This window comes from Mustela nivalis (genome assembly GCF_964662115.1).
Source record: "Mustela nivalis genome assembly, chromosome: 16".
Classification (NCBI taxonomy): Eukaryota; Metazoa; Chordata; class Mammalia; order Carnivora; family Mustelidae; genus Mustela; species Mustela nivalis.
In genome coordinates, this window is record NC_139035.1 from 26,790,977 (window position 1) to 26,811,315 (window position 20,339).

Below are 20,339 nucleotides of genomic sequence, written 5' to 3' on the forward strand. Positions count from 1 at the left end.
ATGCCAAAGTGCATCTGAGAGGCAGGAGGTGCCTAGATCTCACACAGGAGCTGTTCTCTCTGCTTATGGGCTCAGTTCTCTCCTTGTTCTGGAATGGAGAGCACACAAGGGCCATGGCAATGTTGACCCAGCTGGCCGTGGGCTCTGGGCTTTCCCTTTCCATTCTCCTCTCAACAGAATGCTGGTCACTCCCTTCCACCTGCCTCCCTGGCTTGTTCCACAGGAGCTGATCGTGGATGCAGAGGACACGTGGATCCGACTGGAGGGTCTGTCTGAGAGCACAGACTACACAGTGCTCCTGCGGGCAGCCCAGGACACTGCCCGGAGCAGCCTCACCTCCACCACCTTCACCACAGGTGAGAGACACCACCCCTGTGACGCTGCCTTCTTCCCTGCATGATGTCTGGCTCTTCAGCAGCTTCTCAGGGGCTTGGTCAGGGAGGAGCCTCCCAGAGAAACTCTTCCTGTGAAGGACAGTAAGGGTTTCTTCCACTCCCCGCTTCCCCCTTCCAAGACCCTGCCAGGAAATTTCTACCTACCAAGGTAACCCTAGGATGAGCAGCACAAATTCCTTGTCCTCCTGGACCCACTAAATGCACCAACTGAAGACATCAGGTTCAGATTTTCTGCAAGTGTTTTCCCAGCAAAATTCATTCTTCCCTCCTTGATTCCTCTGCTGCCTGTAATCAGAGAAGCACTTAATAAAAGTACCAAGAGTAAACCCTCCATATTAAATCTAGGGTTCTTGTCCATACACAAAGTATTTTTGCATCCTATGGTCTCAACGAAGTCCCTATAACAACTGGTGAGGAGGGACTTATTACCCCCATTTCACAGATGATGAAACAGAGTGCATGGAAATCAAATGACTTGTGTGGTTGGTAAGTGGCTGGATCAAGCTACAACCAGGGCCTTCTGCTTCTGAATCCAGCTGCTCCTCTTGCCTTCCTCCAACTAAGTATGAGCAGAAATTACCTGAAAATGCCCATAAGGGATAAGAGTGTCCTAATTTGTATAAGAAAAAATAAGCTAACAATAGGTGCTGTCGTGACTGCATTACATGTATTACCTAATTCAGTCATCATGACAGCCTATGAAGTATGTTCTATTATCCCCATTTACAGATGAGGAAATTGAGCCACATGGGAGGTAACTCATCCAAGACCCCCATTGCTCTTACGTAAGAGAACTGGGATTTGATCTGGTTGTGGAGACTGTGTCTATTACCAATCTTTTCTGTCACTTCCCAGGGTCCCTATCTACAGTCTGTATTGTAGAACTGCCCAGTCCAGACTTTGAACTGTCTTCCTGCCCCACATCCTAGAGGTTTGTTTATGCACATTTGTGGGGCAAGTGTGAGCATATCCCTTATCCCTCGATGTGTGTCTGCCTGCCATCCCAGCATACCAGGATGACTGGAATCCTGCCTTGTCCCAGAGCCCATTCCCCCCAATCATGAAGAAGGTGACAGAAGATCCCCCATCTCTACCCAGGTGCCTCTCTCTGTAGACTTGCTCTAAATGACAAAGCAGGACAATGAATTAAATACACCAAAATGTTACCAGTAGACCTTTAGGGTAGTGAGGTTATGAATGAGTCCTCTTTTCCCTCCTTTTTTATATTTTCAATATCTTACAAAGTGTCTACAATGAGTAAATTATTCAGAAAAACAATTTTTTAATTAAAAAACAAAAATAAGCCTTAGTCACATCACCAGACATGAATCTAAGGTCTTGACCAAGTGGAACTTGGACAACACTGATCCCTCTATGGAGCTGACGTCAATTACACTCACCCTCCATGCTCTTTCATGGAGTGGCTTATCTCAGTGTCAAGGTGCTACCCTCCCATGTCCAAGCCCTTCCTTGCATATTCACAGGTTAAAGGGTCTTCCATGGTCCTCCTTTTCAAGCTATCACCCAAAAACCCATGGATTGGAGCTTTTCACTGAATTAAGAATTTCTTTCCCATAAAAAGGACACAGATGACAGAAACATAAACAGAGCTCCCAATTTGCATATTTATTAGGTCTAAATCATCCCCCTAATGCATTGATTTCAATGCTTGCTCAGTGTAGTATAAGTTTTAAATCCCACGCTAGCAATGCCGCAGCTAGTGGTTGTGTATGACAATATGCCTTAGGTTTCTGCAGTATCTGGCAACTGTGCCTTGCTCCAGAACTACCTGGGCTGTCCCACTCTACCAGCTTCTCTGTCCGCCACTGGCTGTTTCATAAAGACAAAGAAACAAACACCTAGCTAGATCCTAATGGTCTCTCTGCATTGTTCACCAAACAAAGCCACTACTACGCTGGCCTCCTCTCCAGATTTCCTTGAATTGTTAACCCTATGCTCATTGGATCTCACTGAGGCTCCAGCAGGATTTGGGATTCCAGACCCAAACTCTTGTATACCCCTGTGGCAGCTTTGTGTAAGAGAGGCCAGTGGAGCAAAGGTATATCCATGTTTGGAAGCTTTTGACAAGTTTGACTATAAAGCTCAAGTTTAAATTTAAGTCATTGATGCATACCACACTCTGCTGGTTTTGTCTTAGAGATTTATCAGAACCCACTGTAATGACCAGTTGCAGAACGAGAAGTTTGTGAACAGAAGTAAAGCACAGGAAAGTACCTTGCACAAAGCCTGACAAATAACGGACGTAATAAATGCTGGTTGAGTAGAATAGTTCCAGCTGTAAAGCATGGAAGAGGGGTTTCTGGTGGGAAAAAAAAAACAAAAAAGCTGTAAGAGATTTTCAACATCCATCACAGGTATGGGACAGGCAAAGAGGTTCTTCCTGCCCAAAGTCCCTCTAATTTCAGGTTCTTTCTCCCACCTCAAATGTAAATTTCTGGGAACAAATTACACTAAGCCTATACGTGTCAACATTAGTGAGTCTTCACTGCCTGTGCCATGCCCCTCCCCCACCTTTCCTAGCCCCTGCCCTCCAACTCCCCTGCCAAAAGCAAATGGAGGAAAAGAATACAAGAGTGCGAGCTTCCTAAATGTGGGAATCAGGATGTTCTCAAGAAGGCAAAGATTCGGGTTTGCCTGATGGGTGGCTTGATCCAGACGCCTTGAGGAGTCCAGGAGAAGGGGTCTCCAGGGTACAGGATGGGCGGCACTCACACCAGGACTCCCAGTCATCTTCAGAGATCACCTAAAGATCCCTCAAGATTAGGTATCCTCTGGGACGAGTGCTCACAGAGGCTGTGCCTTGAACCTGATTCTGCCTGCCCTGACACTAAACACATCCCAGGCCATCCTCTCCCTGCCTCTCTAATGGGACCCTCACTGCCACCCCCCACATGACACACACACAGGGGAGCCACCTTGTTCACCTGCACGCTCCATCTGTGGACCCCTCTTTGCCTAAAAAGAAGAAAGGGAGAATGGGAAGAGGGGAAAGGAGGAGGAGGTGGAGGAGGAGAAGAAGGAGAAGAAAAAGGAGGAGGAGGAGGAGGAGACAGAAACAAAAATGGAGAGCAGAGTCATTTCACTTCCTTGAAAGATTGGAGTGCTGCCAGTCTGAACCCCATGAATTATTCCTGCAGAGCAAGACGTCTGAAAAAAACACCAGAGCATCCTACGTGACAGCAAATCAGGGCTGATGGATTTAGAGGCTAATTTCATTCTAGTAACCAGCATCCTTTGTGACTTCATTGACAGTACCTGAGCTTTCCACTTAGCAGCATCCTATTCTTAGGATGGGCTGATCTCAGCTGATTGTTCTACGCATTTTTTATGCCCGGTCTTATGGAACAAAAGAGCCTAGAGCGGGGCCCCCGAGTGGCCTCCATCCACCGACAAAACCTCTTCTGGCCTTTGGTGGGCCAAAATAAGAGACACGTTTCAAGCAGATGTCTACTTAATGGTCTGGAAAAGAGTTTCGGTGTTTTTAAAAATAAGAGAGAAAGAAAGAGAGAACTAAAAGAACAGAACTCACTTCCACAAAACCTCAAAAACTTTTCTTTGATCAAGATATCTTCCCTTGTTGCCTTCCTGCCATATAGCATAAACCCATTTCATTCTTTCCATCATGTTAATAGCTTCCTGTCCTCTTGTCTTTGGTGTTTGCACAAGACTCTGGGGGGAATTAAATACAAGTAGTATGGAAGAGAAAAAATATGGATACATTATTTATAATTTACTGTCGCCTGAAATTTCATTCAAGGTCTACTTGTCTTTCAGAGACATGAATATAAATGAGGAAACAAATATTCCCCGTAGAGCAACAGAGACTTGGTGAAATGATCTTCTGAGAGGCAGGTTTCATTGTCTCTTTTAATACTATAAGAAGCAAACAAGAGCTCACTAAAGCTTGTCCTCAGAGACAGTGAACACTATAAAATAGGTTGTCTTGACCTTGAGGTTAAGCGAAGACAATCATTTGTGGAGGTGCCCAGAGATGAGTAATGAGAAGTTTTCTTTATTGCCTTTGCTCCAGTCCTATCCCACATCTAGGCTGAGCTGCTCTCTGGAGCTTTTCACAAAAACTCTGGGAGTCTACTCTAACACAAGCTACAGTTTTTGAAGCTGTAAAAGTTAGCAAAGATTGGCAAATCCTGGGTCCTGGGATGACAGATGTGGATAATGCAAATCCACATATTCACTTGGGAAGCCCAGTAACCACTGTCCACTGCTTTCTATTCTTACATATGCCACACTTCCGCCTCGACCAAAGTAGGGAAACAGAGGGCTTCTCTCTGCTCCACTACTTAGAAACATTTGGACTGCTGGCTTCATGGAAACAAGCAACGCCCCGCCCCCGAAGGAGAAGGTGGACTTCTTAATATCTGATTGGGTGGAAGGAGGCAGGACACTAAGCACTGCATCTGAACAAATCATTCCATAAGTCCAATGGGGATAGCTGGGTGGGTCTTAGAGGAACCATCTGAATCAACCATACCGTTCGGTTTATCTCCCATCACCAGTGTCAATCTCCAGCAAGATCTCTCTCTGTACCTGTACATTCATTTCCTCCTAGGCTCATCTCTTCTGCCTTCTACATGCAACCATTCTGAGGTGTTGAATCAGGGCCCTCTTATTCCTATGTGTTTTTGAAAAATGTGTTCTTGGAAAAGTTTTGAGTAGAAATATTTTAAAGGTATGTAAATGGTATTGGGCTAGATAACTCATCCCTTGTTCCCCTGTTTTCTACTCAGTGCTAGTTTTAAGAGCCACCCATGTTGTATGTGCATCCAGTCTTTTGCTTCCAATTGTTACAAAATACTGCATGCTGTTCACCCATCATTTTAACCTCCCAAGATGGACATCAGACTGTCTCGAACCTCCCACACTACAAATGGTGTTGCCGAGAGTACCTTGTATGTGTCCACTTGTGGGTCAGTGAGGCAATACCTTTGGGATATACACCCGGAAGAGGAATGACTGGGTCATGGGTATGTGTTTCCACTGTTTAATAGAGTATTGCTCTTTGAGATGGCTATTCTAGTCTACAACCCCTACAACAGGGCAGGAAAGCACCTGTTTCCTAATGACATGACATGACCCAACTTTGTAACTTCTGACAGTCTAATAGGCATAATTGATATTTCATTTTCTAGATGAATTTCTTTAAATAATACCAAGTTTGAGTTTATACATCTCATCTACGCTTGTTCGCCTTTCAGGTTGCCTTTTGCTGTAAATTGTCTGTTCACATTGTCTATCTTTCTATCAGACTTCCTGTGCTAAATAAGTAATAGCTATCATTATTGGAGCTTCTGAAGTCTTTATGGCTTTCCCTGCCTGTGGGACACAAAGATACTCTTCTATATATACCTTTATTAGCTTTCTAGCTTTTTCTTATATTTAGTCTATTTTCAATATTATAGTATTAAGTTAGGATGCAGTTTTCTTTGTCTTTGTATGTGAGCCAATTTCCTCAACATCATTTACTAAATAATCCATCTATTCTCCATTAATTTGTGGTGTTTTACTGTTTATTAAGCTCCCATATATACATGAATGTATCTCTGAACTCTGAACTCATATTGTAGTCCATGGTCTATTTATCTGTTCTTTTGCCAACACTACATTGTGTTTTCATATCTGTTACTTAATATCTTAACATTAATCTCTCCATAACTGATAAAACAAAGAATTGTTTTACCTCACTTTTCTTTTTTGAATTTGACATATCTCTTTGGTGACCTTTGTTTTTCATAGAACAAGTTTATCATGTTCCCCAAAAGAAATCTCAACTTGAATTTAGACTGGAATTGCAATAAATGTATAAAGTAATTTGGGGACAACTGACATCTTTAGAATACTAAGTCATCCCTTCTAAAAATGTATCTCTTCTTTTATTCAAATCATCTTTGTGTTCTTTCATAGGACTCTAAGTATTTCTCTATAATGTTATGCTCTTGGCTCATTTCTAAACATTTTATAATTTCTTATTGCTTGATGACTGGTATCGAACTTTAAAAATTATTTTCTAGTTGGTTATTGCTGATATGGGAAAATGCTATGGATTTTTGTATATTTTTGTATATTGATCCTATACCCAGCAATCCTGCTGAGCTCTTTTATTAACACAAATTATCTATTATTTTTAGGTAAATATTTTATATCATTTACAAATAATGATGGTTTTTATCTATGTATTTATAATCCTTATGCCTCTGATTTATTTAATTTTCTTTCCCTGTCACTTTAGCTGGGACCTCAAGAACTATGTTCAACTGAACAGTGGTACTAGGTAACTTTGACTCATTCTCATTCTTAAAAAGAATGCTTAGTGGCAGCTTCATGTTGCATACTTTTTGCTAAGTCCTCATTTTTAGACCTCCTTTTGATGGGGAAAAGAAACAGTTACTTAAGCTTTTTTAAAATAAAATAAATGTGTAATTGGCTAATCTTAAATAAACCAGGATAATATTCGCTTAGATTTGAAGTTTAAAACATTTAAGTCACAGAATTTTCTCCTATTTGAAGCTAAGAGTTTTTATGATAAACTTTGTTGCTAAACATTATCCAATGGCTTTTTTCTGCATTGGTTGAGTTAATTATATAATGTTTATCCTTTATCTTAATAATGAGATGAAGTACATTAATAGATTTTGTTTTATATACATTTCTTTACATTCCTAGGAGAAACTTCACTGAATGTGACTTTTTTTTAATGCATGGCTGGGTTTGATTAGCTAAAATTTCTTTTAGCCTATTTACATCTACAATCATAAGTGACATTGACCTATACATGTTTTCTTATGTATATACCTCCTTACTGAGTTTTTTGAAATTCGCGTTTCACTAGCTTCACCTAAAAGAAAAATCTGGGCAGTGTTCATGATTTTTTGTACTCTTTCTGGAATAACTTTCAGCAGAACTCATCACTAAAACGACCTGGGGATATTTGTTGTTGTTTTGGTTGTTTCTCTTTGTTTTAGGAGCATGAGATGTTTGACTGGTACTTCTACCAAGGTCTTGGCCAAGGTCTTGATTTCTAGCCAAGGTCTTGGTTTCTTCTTGCACCAGTTGTCACTCTTTCTAACCGTCTAGGAATTTATTTTGCCTGAGTCTTAAATTTTAATAGGATAAAATTCTTCAAGAGATTTTAATCTTTACTCTATCTGCAGCTCTTTTTCCTTTTTCATTTTATTTTTGTCAGTTTCTCTATTTCCTAATCAGTCTTATTAATACTAATATTTTCAAAGAACCAGCTTTTGGACTGAAGATCCATGTTCATGTTTCTTTGTCCCTACTGATTTCTTAAATAGATCAGTAGGTCTCCCTACAGCAATCCAGGTACTTGAGCATGTTCTCAAACCCCTCTGGGCTCCCCTCACCCCTTCACTCACCTTCCCCCCCACAAACCCAGCTAAGATTTGGGCTGTGGTTTGCTATAAATTGGCTTTCTTTTTTTTTTCCTCTTCTTTTATGGTAGTCTTTTATTTAAGGCAAAAATAAGACATTTTACTCAAGTATTTAATCACTCTTACTTTTTAGAACTTTAGCATTTGTTACTCTTCTGAATTGTGTTCTTATTCTAGATTTTCCATAAAGGATTTTGTAAGGCAAATCCTCACGAAATCTCATATGCCTAGAGCATTTTTTAATCATACTCTCACATTTGAACTGCAGTGTGATCAGAGGTATCAAATACTTGTTTCCTTTGTATTTTAAAGTATTCAATTGTCTTTTTATATTCAATGTTGCCCATGAGAATTCTGATGTCAGTCTGATCTGTGTTCCCCCTGGAGGTGGGCTACTCTTTCTAGAAGCTTTCAGAATGTTTTCTTTCTTTTTTACAGTCTTCCACTTCACTATATGTTTCGGGGTTTGTTTTTCTTTTTATCCTGAGTCTGACACTCTGAAAGCCCTGTAAATCAGAGGTGTTTTATCTTTAATTCTGAGACATTTATCTTCATTATTTCTTTAAACATTTCTTTGTTTTTATTTCCCCTTTTAGCACTTCTTTAGCTAGATGTTGGAATGTATATTCTCTCCTCCAAGTCTCTTAACTTTGTCTTTATGTTTTCTTTTCTTTATCTTGACTTTTAGTCTTTTCAGAAAGTTCCTCAGTCTGATCATCCAATTCACTTATTTGTGTTCAGCTGAATCTGAATCCCCCATTCATCTCATCCGTTGTGTTCTTACCTTCAACTATTACATTGTTCATGTCTAATAACTCTACTAACTATTCATAATTTTTGTTCTTTTTTCATATTGTTAATATCCTTCCTTACTTCCTTAAAAAAGTGACATATCAGGCTTAATTTAATCTTGGACCCTCTATTCTAATAATTCTGCGTCAGGTGATGGATGTCACGGTGCTTGTGGTCTTTCTTTCTTGTTAGTCTTACTCTCTAATGACGGATACTCTGGCCTGTGGGCTCATGTGCCTTTGGAGTTATCAACTGCTATGTCTAATATGGGTATATTAGAAAAGAACAAAGTACATATGAAAAGGTAGGTAATGATTAGTCCATGACAATATGGGGGAGAAGCAAAAACAGGTCTTCGAAACTCTTTTCTAACCTACTCTCTCTTTCTCTTTTTGTACTGTTTTTATCAGTTTTTTGTATCAGGAAAGGCTGGCCTTATTGAATAGGCTGGAAATATTCCCTCCACTTCCATTTTCTGGAAGAGATTGTGTAAAATTGGTGATATTCCTTTTTAAAGTGTTTGCTAGAATCAATAATGAAGCCATCCAGGCCTGAAGGTTCTTTTTCTAAGGGTCCTAACTACAGATCCAATGTCTTTAATAGTTATGATATTATTCAGGTTAACCATTCATCTTGAGTGACTTTTGGTAGATGGTGATTGTCAAGGAAATGGCCCAGTTCATCTAAGTTTTTAAATTTATTTACACATAATTGTTTATACTATTCAGGAGGACAGGGATATGTGATCACTTTATTGGATAGGGGCAGTAAATTTCACCAAACATCAAACTGTCTGCCATAGGTTGTAGGACAACATTGTGAATGTTATAGAAGGACTTTATATGTCACTATACACAGGATTCCATTTGGCCAGTTTTTAATTGCATTGTCCCAAATGTTTTCAGAAAATCTAATTTTAATTTCTCTTTTTATAATCATAGGGGTAGATATAGATCACATAGTATGGTACATTTAATAAATATTGATTGAGCATCTACCATGGGTCAAACACTGTTCTAAGTTCTGAGGATAAAATGCTGAATAAGATGAGCCAGATGCCCTCCCTCCTGAAACTTACAGTCAAAGGGATGAGGCAATTGGGAATAAACAAAGGAAGGAAATAGGGTAAATTCAAATAGTGATAATATTATTAAAAAAAAACAAACACTAATGGAAAAGGGATAGATACAAAGAGCTAACTTCTAGGACAATTTGTATGGGAGGAAGCATTTTCTGATTGTCACTTCCTTCCACTACCATAGACTCTGGCCTCAACTAGGATGATCAGGAAAGGCCTCCTTTTGAGCTGAGACATTTGAGCCAGGACTTGAATGATCAGAGTGAATCACACAAGAGGAGCATTCCAGACATAGTAGGAGTAATTACCATACCCCAAAGGAGGAATAAGTTTGACATGTTCAGCAGACTAGAAAAGAGCCATCCAGGGTGGGAAATACAAGGCATTGCCAGAGCATATAGGGCTTTGTAGGCCAAGGTAAGGCTTTCTGATTTTCTCTAATTGCAAGAAGTCATTGATATTGGAGCCATTGCATTGAAGAAGCCATTGGAGGGTTTTTGGCAAGGGAGAGATAGGATGAGATAGGATCACATCTACAGTATTAAAAAAAAAAAAATTCACTCTTCCAAAAAATGGATAGTGAATATAATTAGGGTCAGAATGGCAGGAAAAGACAAGGCAGGAAGTATTACCATGACCCAGCCCTCTCCCTGCCAGGTCCAATCAAGAGCCAGAGGGAGGGGCCAGGCGGACAGCTGCCAGTCTGATCAACTAATGCGCCTTAGAACTGGGTCTCCTGATATAAATGAATCCGAGAAATAAGGCAAATTATGTCAGAACATTTCTCTATCACCGTATCTTCAGTTGATCTTTGAAAGGAAGATTCAGAAGGTTATTGCGTTTACCCATGGTGGGCAGAAGGCAGGTGGTCTACAGAACTTGAGAACCTTCCTCAGAAATGCTTCAAATAAAACCATCCAAACTGTCTATTGTTCATCTGATTCTCCATTCCTATTATATCCTTAAAAGTTTTTGTCACCTCTCCACCCAGACTTTCTCATGAATGGGTCTTACCTCCAATCTTACCCCCATCGAATTCATTCTCCACCCCACAGGAAGAATAATCTTTCTAAAAACTTGAGCTTAAAGTCCATCAGTGACCTCTTCATTCTGTAGCTTGCCTGAGAAGGTTTAACTCCTTAAATGGAATGATGCCGACCCTGCTTACCTTCCTGAGGCTCTCCTTTACCCACACAACCCAGCTTCGGGCTCACTCTGCAGTTTCCCAAAATAGGCCATGCTTTTTGTGCTGACTTGGGACACCCTTCCCCCACCAGTCTGTAGCTAACTTCTACAGATTACTTCTAACTTCCTAAAATAAGAAGTGCTTTCTGATTAGTGCTTGCTAATCCTGTCCCATGCCAAGCTCTGCCGCTCCCCCTACCCTCATCAGCACCAAATTTCACCACATGCCCACCTCCACATTTTTAATAGTTCCCTCTGTTTCTCTCTTTACCAGAGCACTTAGAACTTGGGGTTATAATTGTCTGTTTCTCCCACCAGAGTGTGAGCAATCTGAAAGGTGGGACTGTATCCTTTCATTTTTTTATATTATCTCTTAGGCCAGTATTCAGAACCCAACAGATGCCCCCCATATGTTTGTTGAATAAATACATAAAAGAATAAACAGGTAAATGAATTAGAAGATGCTATTAAAGAGGCTAAAGTGAGGTTTTCACAGCCCATGTGGGTTGAACAAGTAACTTTGCCCTGTCCATGACCTCAAACTGCCCTCTACAAACCTGCAAGCAGAAACCCACTTCTAGGAAGAACAGCCTAAGCGCTGGTGACCAGAGGCAGTCAGTCACCTGTACTTCTGTGGAATAGCACACTTTGCTGAGTAGTTACACAGAGATGTGCACAGGCTGTCCTCAGAGGGAAATCCTGGCATCATGGCTTTGGTCCTGATGCTAAGGCCAGAAGAGAGGGCAGGAGGCAGATGCTCTCCAAATCCATCAACTCTGGCCATTTTAAAGACTACATACAAGAACACAAAACAAGTAAGAAACAGGGCAGGGACCGAAAAGTCTCTCCCTTCACTCCCAGCTGGCTGAGGGTAATCTGATTGTGCTGTGTGTCACGTAGCTCGCTTCACTCCACTCCACACTCAGCCTTCAGATGCCCAACACAAACCAATTTCTGAGCAATTCTTCCAGTGAGTGCCTCAGTCCTGTTGATCTCACAATTACATCTAGACACACTTAACCACGAGACACTTCAGTGTACTGATCACTAGGCATTGCTTTCCTCTTAACCTGGCAATCACCACAGCTTGTGTTTAAACAACAACAACAACAACAACAACAACAAAAACAACAACAACAAAGCCTCTTTGTCAGGCCAGGCCCCAGTTACTGTACAAAAGGAAACAAAAGCCTTCCAGTTTTGCTCTTGGTCCTAAAATTTCTGCCTTCAGAAAAATTACTGAAATGATCTATGTTAGGGTGAAAGGTGAGTTTCTGATGATATTAGATGGTATAACATCCAGAGAGCTAGGGATGCCTAAAATCTGTCCCGACAATGTCCTATGAATATATGAAATCACAGTATACGCACATTCTTTATTATTAGCTCAGCCAAGGTCTAAGAACTCTCAAAGCAGAATTTAATAGGAAAACTGGAACACAAGGTTTAAACTCAAGAATAAACAGAATCTCTTATTCCCTCACTTTACCGTGCCACCCTGTCTAAATCGTGGGACCAGTCTGCTCAAGACATGCCTACTGGGGGCACATGGGTGGCTCAGTCAGTTAAGTGTCTGACTCTTGATTTCAACTCAGGTCATGATCTCAGGGTTATGAGATGGAGCACCATGTTGGGCTTTTTTCTCCAGGGGAGTCTGCTTAAGGTGTTCTCCCTTCCCCCATGTTCCCTCATGGTCTCTCTCTCTCTTTTTCTCATAAATAAATAAATCTTTAAAATAAAAAATAAAAAGACATACCTATTGAGAAAGACAGAAAAGGAAAGAGAGAGAAGGAAATAAGGGAGGGCAGGAGAGACAGACAGACCAAGACATTCTGTCTAGAGTCACTAGAGCACAGGACCTAAGCAGAGAAAGCAGACCACCAGGCCCCTCAGGGACATAGTCTAGCTTACCAATTCCACCTCTTGGCCTCTCTGAGAAGAGGAAAATGTACCAGAGAAAGAGTGGGGTTCAAATCTAGCTGCTCTTCAGATTCATCTGGGGAGATCTGGTAAGACACTGATCCCCTGCTATCCCTCAACATTCTGACTTAGTTCATCTGCCACAGGACTCGGGAATCTGAATTTTAATAAAGTCCCCATTTGGGAATTAGTGAGCCTCTGCCTCCTCTCATCTGATGAAAAGGAATAATGATCTATCGAGGACTTGTAGTGGGAGGCAAAACTCTGGTAATACTGAGGGCCGGAGAGGGGTTGAGAAGAGTGGTTCTATGGTAGATGTGTCTTCTCCAAGTGCCCAGGAGGTAAAAATCCCAGTTGTTCCTCCTGATATTCTACGCAGGCAAAATGTTTATTGATTGATTTTCCAATAATGCCACAGATTAAATCAAATCAAGGAACAACCAGGTGGCCTCCCAACTTGTCAAAGGTAAGACCAGTGTACCCAGCAACCATGCACCAGACCTGAACACATCTGGTGAGCTCCTCCACCAACCAGCCCAGTGTGGGGGCCCAAAAAGATGAAAACACAGCCCTTCCTTTCCCAGGGTATAGTCTGGGAGCTTCATCTCTCCAAACTTTTGACACCACTTAAATCTACTTTTTTCTTAAGTTGATTTTATTCCCATTTTCTGACTTAAAAAAACATGAATTCCTTTTTTTATATGACATTCTTTCAGGTATCTTAAAAGGTCTCCAGGGCAGGCCATCTCAATTACTATATTTGTTTTTCATAGGTTTACCTTTAAGACAACTAAATGTGTTTGAACCTTTTGAAAATATCAATAACTTAAATATTAAATAATCATCAAGTTGAAGAAAATCGTAAAACATCATTTACTTACCTATTCTAAAGTTTGGTTTGGTTTGGTTTTATAGATGTATTTGATTTTTTGTTTTGCTTATTGTTTGTTTTTAAAGATTTTATTTATTTATTTGTCAGAGTGAGAGAAAGAGGCAGGCAGAGGGATAAGCAGGCTCCCTACCGAGCAAGGAACCCAATGTGAGACTTGATCCCAGGACCCTGAGATCATGACCTGAGCTAAAGTCAGAAGCTTAACTGACTGAGCCACCCAGGCATCCCTTATAGGTATATTTGTTATAATTTGAGGCTTGGGGGAAGATGTTCTGTTGGGAACATCCTGGATACTGGGGGGAAAAAATTGTGAGTTCTGGCCCCTTTAAGGAGTTAAATCAATTAAGAAAAAAAAAACAGACTATTTAAGAATGAGCTAAAGCACAACAAAATTTTGTGCTGATCTCATAAAATGAGAAAGTCAGCCAATTAGAGTGGCTAAAGGAACGCAGACAGGCAGGTTGCTGCAGAGACCAGGTGGAGAAAAAGGCTTGGGAGCCAGGACATCATCACGGTGCTCCCAATATAACAGGGAGAGAGAAGGAGCTCACTTCCACCTGTCCCCTGACACATAACTGTGACCACTAAGAATATGTGGGTTTAAGAATTCTGTCAGGCTCTAGGACGTGCTGCAGATGAAAGTTTAGAGCTTTCCTGCAGCTACTTTAGAAAACCAGTTTGGAGGATAAAGATGTGTAATTTGAACATAGAACTTTTTGAGGTAACTTTAACCTTTGGGATGCTTGTAAGAAAATACAGACATCAATTAATTCCCTGCTGTATGGATAGATATAACTCCTGTAAACTGTATACATGTTATTCCTTGTTGAGCCAAGTGCAGGGAGCACTTGACTTGGGGTCTCAAAACTTGAGTTCAACTGACCTGTGGAAGCTGTGCGATCTTGCTGAGGGCGGTTTCCTTTCATGCAAAAGAGTGATCTGTCTGATCTATAACAATCTGCCTTTCTCTTAAAGTTTCTTGCAAGAATTAAATAGAAATAAAACACACCCTCTCTAGTACAAGTTCTATAGAAATGTATTGTTACTCCCTGCTGCAACTGTGTCTGAAGTAGGCAGTGCCCTTGTTCTAAACTACCTTATGTGGGAGCAAACTTTGACCATCGTGTGGCAGCAAGCTGGACAGTCCCTGTGCTAGGAGTTCACAGATCTACTAAACCCTGACGACCTCGTCCTAAAACAGGATGCTTCGAAGATGATCTGTTGACCAGGGTGTTCAAGGAGGTCCACTTGCTCAGACCTCCCTCCCCCACAGCTGACTCCAAGCTGCCCTCCAGCGCACCTGTAGTGTGCCGGTATCGCCACTAGGGGCCACTGTAGTGACTAACACGTGAGGTCCCTACCAGCCTCCTTCTAATAGCTATAGTTCAAGGGTGCAAAACAGAATCAGCCTCATTTCATTGACCCTGAACATCACTGCATGCACACGTCACCCAAACCACTTCTCCTTACATGGAAAGCTCTCCCTTTTATTTTCCACTCCTGCGGTCCAGAAATCAGTTCCAGTGGGATCTCTGCTTCTTGGCTTGCTTGCTAAGCATTAAAATTTGCCCCGAAGCTAAGCTCTTCAAGATACATGATTTGAGCTTCTCTTTTAGCTAATTAGATATTGTTCTACAAATTGGGCTGTTCTCTCTGAAAGATGATCAGCAATTTATTTCCCCTGCCCTTTCCTTAAACTTAAACTGAACTGTAAAACATGACCATTTGATTATTTAGTCCAATCAGGAGATTGTTTTGGGCAAGGAATAGAGATCCATCTTCTTGCTAACTCCAAGCTTGTGTAGGCATTCCTTCATGCTGTTGTGAGGATGGTGGAAGGTTTTGCTTAATACCTGTCATCCCTTTGAAAGGTGGGCCCTACTGGGCTGCCTGGGTGCCTCAGTTAGGCATCCAACTCTTGATTTTGGTTCAGATCATGATCTTGGGGTCGTGATATGGAGCCCCATATTGGGTTCTGCACTCAGCATGGAGTCTGCTTGAGATTCTTTCTCCCTCTCCCTATTCCCTCTCCCCTGCTCCTGTGCACACTCTCTCCCTCTCCAAAATAAATAAAATCTTAAAAAAAAAAAAAAAGGAAGAAAAAGAAAGTTGGGCCCTACAGTGATCTGTTATGGCCCATGCATCTGTAATCATCACCTGAGTAACCCCACTAGCTACATTAACACATTTTCACCCTTCATGGAGCGGGGTAGGGGATTTTTTTATTAGCCCCGTTTTACTGACAAGAAAACTGATATCCAGGGAAGTCAGGCCATTTGCCTAAAACCAAAAAAATAGGTAAGGGAAGGAACCAGACTGTGAACCCAGATCCTTGGTCCTCAGATGCCCCAAAACTGTATATTGTTCGAGTAATCCAACATCAGTTAGAGGGGGGAACACAGGATGATGTGGGGTCCCCACACAAGGCTTGAGATCCAGTAAAGATTTCTTACAGCTCTTGATGAAGTACCACAAGGTACTTACAGCCTTGTCCAATCCAAGATGTCATTACACATTGTAGGTGAAAGGATCCTTTCTGGAAACTGCCTCTTTTCCTATGCAGGGGGTCGGGTGTTTCCTCATCCTCAAGACTGTGCCCAGCATTTGATGAATGGAGACACTCTGAGTGGGGTTTACACCATCTTCCTCAACGGAGAGCTAAGCCGGAAGTTACAGGTGTACTGCGACATGACCACCGATGGGGGTGGCTGGATTGTAAGTATCTGGGACTGTTCTCCACACTCACAAACATCCTCAGGGGCTGGTCCATCTGGCTTGGCATCTGTGGATCCAAATTTCACCATCCTCTGGCCAGTCTTCATCCATCCTTCACCTGTCCATGGCGGGGTTTGTCCTTACCTCTGGGCCCTTGCTTAGCAAGGCATTCACTGGCCAAGCACTGGAACGATTAAGCATATCGAGGCAGCAGTGGCCTGGCCCAGTGAAGGGGCCCCAGGAATACTGTTCCTTCTGTGACAATAGTTAATGCAGGAGGGTGCCAGGGAGAGGGACGAATGGCTCTGATAGGCCCAAGACTCTTGCCTGCTGAAGGCTGCAGCTGTAGTCAAGGAGCAGAGAGAGTGGGTCCTCTGCAGGAGGCGGTGAGCCTCGATGGGGAGCTCTATGAGATGACTCATATGGGGGAGCCGATGAGCACGAACAGCCATCTCTAGTTACCAAGCCTACACCTGTCACCATCTTCCCTGGCCTCCCTGGCTCTTCCCCAGAGCTGCCACAGCCTTCCAGTGCACCAGCAGTCAGGAAAATAAGAGCCTTTCTCCATAGCTAATAGGACAACACCAAAAGAAGAGAAAGAACAGTGTCCTAAATGACCCCAGCTAGCGGTGCAGCCCGCTGTGCGTACAGGAGAGTTCCCTCAGCCTGACCCTAAAGGAGCCCAGCATTCGCTCTGTCCCTGCATGCACACACAGCCCCCCGGCCCTCCCGCGGTTCCTCTCTAGCGCTATGAACACACAGCACTGGATTTTTCTTGGTGCAAAATGGATAGATTTTTAATGGAGTTAAATGGTGGCTGTGTTCGTAAGCTACTCTGGGGAGGCATTCTCTTTTATGTTTCTGACATATTTGTGCCTCCTTCTTAAAGCATAATTGGAAATTGAAACTGAGGCTGATGCATTGGAGGTTAAATCAAATTAGCACTTAAACAGCTCGGAAAAATGAATGATATGCAGTTGCTGTGCCTGCAATAGGATGGTGACAGCTACTAGCTGATGTGGGCCGGTCCTGTTCTTTTGGTGAGAAATGCTTTCTACTGCCCTTGGTGCTGCAAAAAGATTCTTTTGAGAGCCAAGCCTATTTCCCCTTGCCTAGTTGGGGGCTTGAGATGGATTCTGAATTCTTTCTGCATTGCAGGGGTGCAAATTAGTGTCAAAGGCACACCCTGTCCTATTCTTCAGGGACCTCTGCACTTCCGGAGGAGAGCTCTGAGCATCTCTTACTACGAAAACAGCCATGTGGATACCGAGCTCTGTACAGCAATGTTCCTGATCTGAGCATCTTTGTCCTGGCGGCTGGAAAACTCAGTTACAGCGATTTTACTCGTGGGGTTTATTTTCTTTAGCATCACGTTGTTTCCTCTCCTGTCTCCCCCACAGGTGTTCCAGAGACGGCAGAACGGCCAAACTGATTTTTTCCGCAAGTGGGCTGAGTACCGTGTAGGCTTCGGGAACCTAGAGGATGAGTTTTGGCTGGGTAATCCTCCTTCATGCTTTCCCTGGGAACCCTGCTCCGGGTCTTTGTCCACCTCCTTCCTTTCTGTGTCCATCCGGGATGACCCGAAACGCCGTGTCCGTTGAGAAGTTGACAGCTCGTGAATTGCTTTCAGTACCTCTTGCTCTGTTTGGCTCCGCTATTGATCTGTTTTTATCTTATTGTGGTGTTTTCCTCTTTGCTCTGTCTCTTCCCATCCTCATTAATAGTCTCTTATGCTGATGGGTCTTGACATGAGGCAACTACAGAGGAAGTGAGCTGCCTGGTGGGGGAGGGGGTGCAGGACACGGCCAGCTGGCCGGTCACCTCTCAGATGCTGAGCACCCGCCAGGCAGCCTGCAGGTCGGGAGAGAGAGGAGGCAGTCACCTTGCCCCAGCTCCCCGGAGGAATCTTATTGCCTGACTTGGCAAGGGAAGAGAAAAATGAAAACCGCCTTTGGGGTGTCCTGCCATCTCCCAGAGGTCTGACACAGGCAGGAGGTGCAGATTGAGAATGGAGCTGGTGTGAGAAGGTGACTATCCAGGTGGTGGCGGGAGGGCCAACCCCGGAAAGCAGTAAATGGATTACCTGTGTCTCGGCCTGGGTTAGATTTTCATAGTGAAACATACAGGGAGGCAGGGGGAAGGGCGCATGACTGACTTCCCTATTTGTGGTCTCCTCCCTCTATCCCCGTCCCTACGGCATCGGGGCCTCACTGTCTTTCTCCTGGACACTCACACGACAGCTCCCTACCTGACCTCCCTGACTCCGGGACTTCTCCATTGTCCACACGGCGGTCTTCCTCATGCCCGAATCTGAGCTGTGGTTAACCGCATTTGTAATCCCTTTCAGTGACACCTCACTGCCACCAGGAAAGCCAAACCCCTTCGCTGAGGTACAAGACGCTTCCTAATCTACTTCTGGAGCCTGCTCCCCACCACTAAGTCCCCCACACCTCCCACCTACACTCCCCCACACATGTCAGCACCCAGCTCCAAACATTCAGAATCATTAATGCTTCCTCTGCAAGGAATGCTCTCCCAGACCACCATCCCCCTACCCTGTACATCTCGTTGCCTGTCTGTATATTCAGAGACCCAGCTGCACTCCTCGTCCTCCACAGAACCTGTGCTGCCCAGTTTTCCCACCCTCTGCCTATGAGAGAATTGGCCACTCCCTCTTTTGTGGAGCCCAAAGCAGTGTCCATTTTTCTTTCTGTCCCTCTTGACTGTACCATGGAGACTTCTTTCAGGACTAGGACCACATCTTGGCCATCTTTTAGTCCCTTTGCCTGTTATGGTGCCTGCGATGGTAGGTGCTTAAAGCATAGGTACTGATAGGTCCATCAATGGTAAGAATTTATCAAGTACCTATGAGAGGCTCAGAACTGTGTTGGCTGACGTAGGTAATGAAACTATAAGATAAGAACATTGAGAGAGAAGTCAAATGCAGAGGAAGTACTTTTACCTTCTAGGAGTTGGCACACAGTTTGGGGGACAAGTATAATGCATGTAGATCAGGTGCCTGGCACACAGGGCTCGCATTCCCCAGCCCTCAGCCGCTGTGCACTGATTCCACGATTTTTGCCTTATCTGTGAAGTAGCTGATCTATCCTGCACTTACATTTTCTCTATATTGCTTGCTTTATTTAATTAAATCAACTGTTTTGTGAAAGAAACTTCATAGCATTTCCCAAAATGGAAAGCTAGTTATCATGTGCCAAAACAAAAAGGAGCCTTAAAAATTCATACAAGGAAAACAAAACAATATTAATATTATTAAATGACAGCTAACTACGTGGGCCCCAAGCCTGAGTTGCTGCCAGTGGTACAAATGAAGGTTAGCAAGCACTGGGTATTTTCACTGCCAAGTTCTGGAACCAAACTGAGACTGGGAGTTGAGGTTAGCATCTGAGTTAAGGTTTCTCCTTTAACTATTAAGAAAGAAATAGGATTTGGAAATAGCTTTCTCCCTATATGTTTAAGGTTATTTTGTCCTCATTCCCAGAGTATTTCTCCTATCATGAGAAATGCCATACTATGCTGAGAAACACTGTACCAACCAATGAACTATCTACGAGAAGGCACAGATACTCGGAGAGGGGAGGGGTCAGCTTTGTGGAGGAGGCTCTGGGCGATCCCTGACTAAGAAGAATGCAGGAGGGAAGGGGACAAGAAAAGAGGAAAGGCAGGGATTTTTCTGACATGTGCAAATGGGACAGGAAAGAAACCAGCCAACCAGAGCAAAGACGCAAGGCAGGGAAAGAAGAAAATGAGGTTAGGTGGGTTGAATAAAAGCACATTATGGTACCTAAAGCCAGGAAGGGAAGTCTTGACATAATGCCGTGGTAAGAGGGAGCCAGTGAGGGCTGCTGAATCGAGGCATGGCCTGGTGATCTATAGTTTGGCAGCAATACTCAGGTTCAGGGTAACTATGGCCT

At 42.9% G+C, this 20,339-nt stretch overlaps 1 protein-coding gene across 4 annotated transcripts in view; it reads left to right on the top strand.

Annotated features, from left to right (window-relative positions):
* The window catches only part of TNR (tenascin R), a 396,460-nt gene that overhangs the window by 365,932 nt on the left and 10,189 nt on the right, over nt 1-20,339 (top strand). For all 4 annotated transcript variants that reach the window (XM_082703940.1, XM_082703939.1, XM_082703942.1 and 1 more), the window contains 3 exons: nt 224-356; nt 16,253-16,404; nt 17,805-17,901. In XM_082703940.1, coding sequence (XP_082560066.1) covers nt 224-356; nt 16,253-16,404; nt 17,805-17,901 — 382 coding nt within the window. The remainder of the gene's footprint in view (nt 1-223; nt 357-16,252; nt 16,405-17,804; nt 17,902-20,339) is intronic.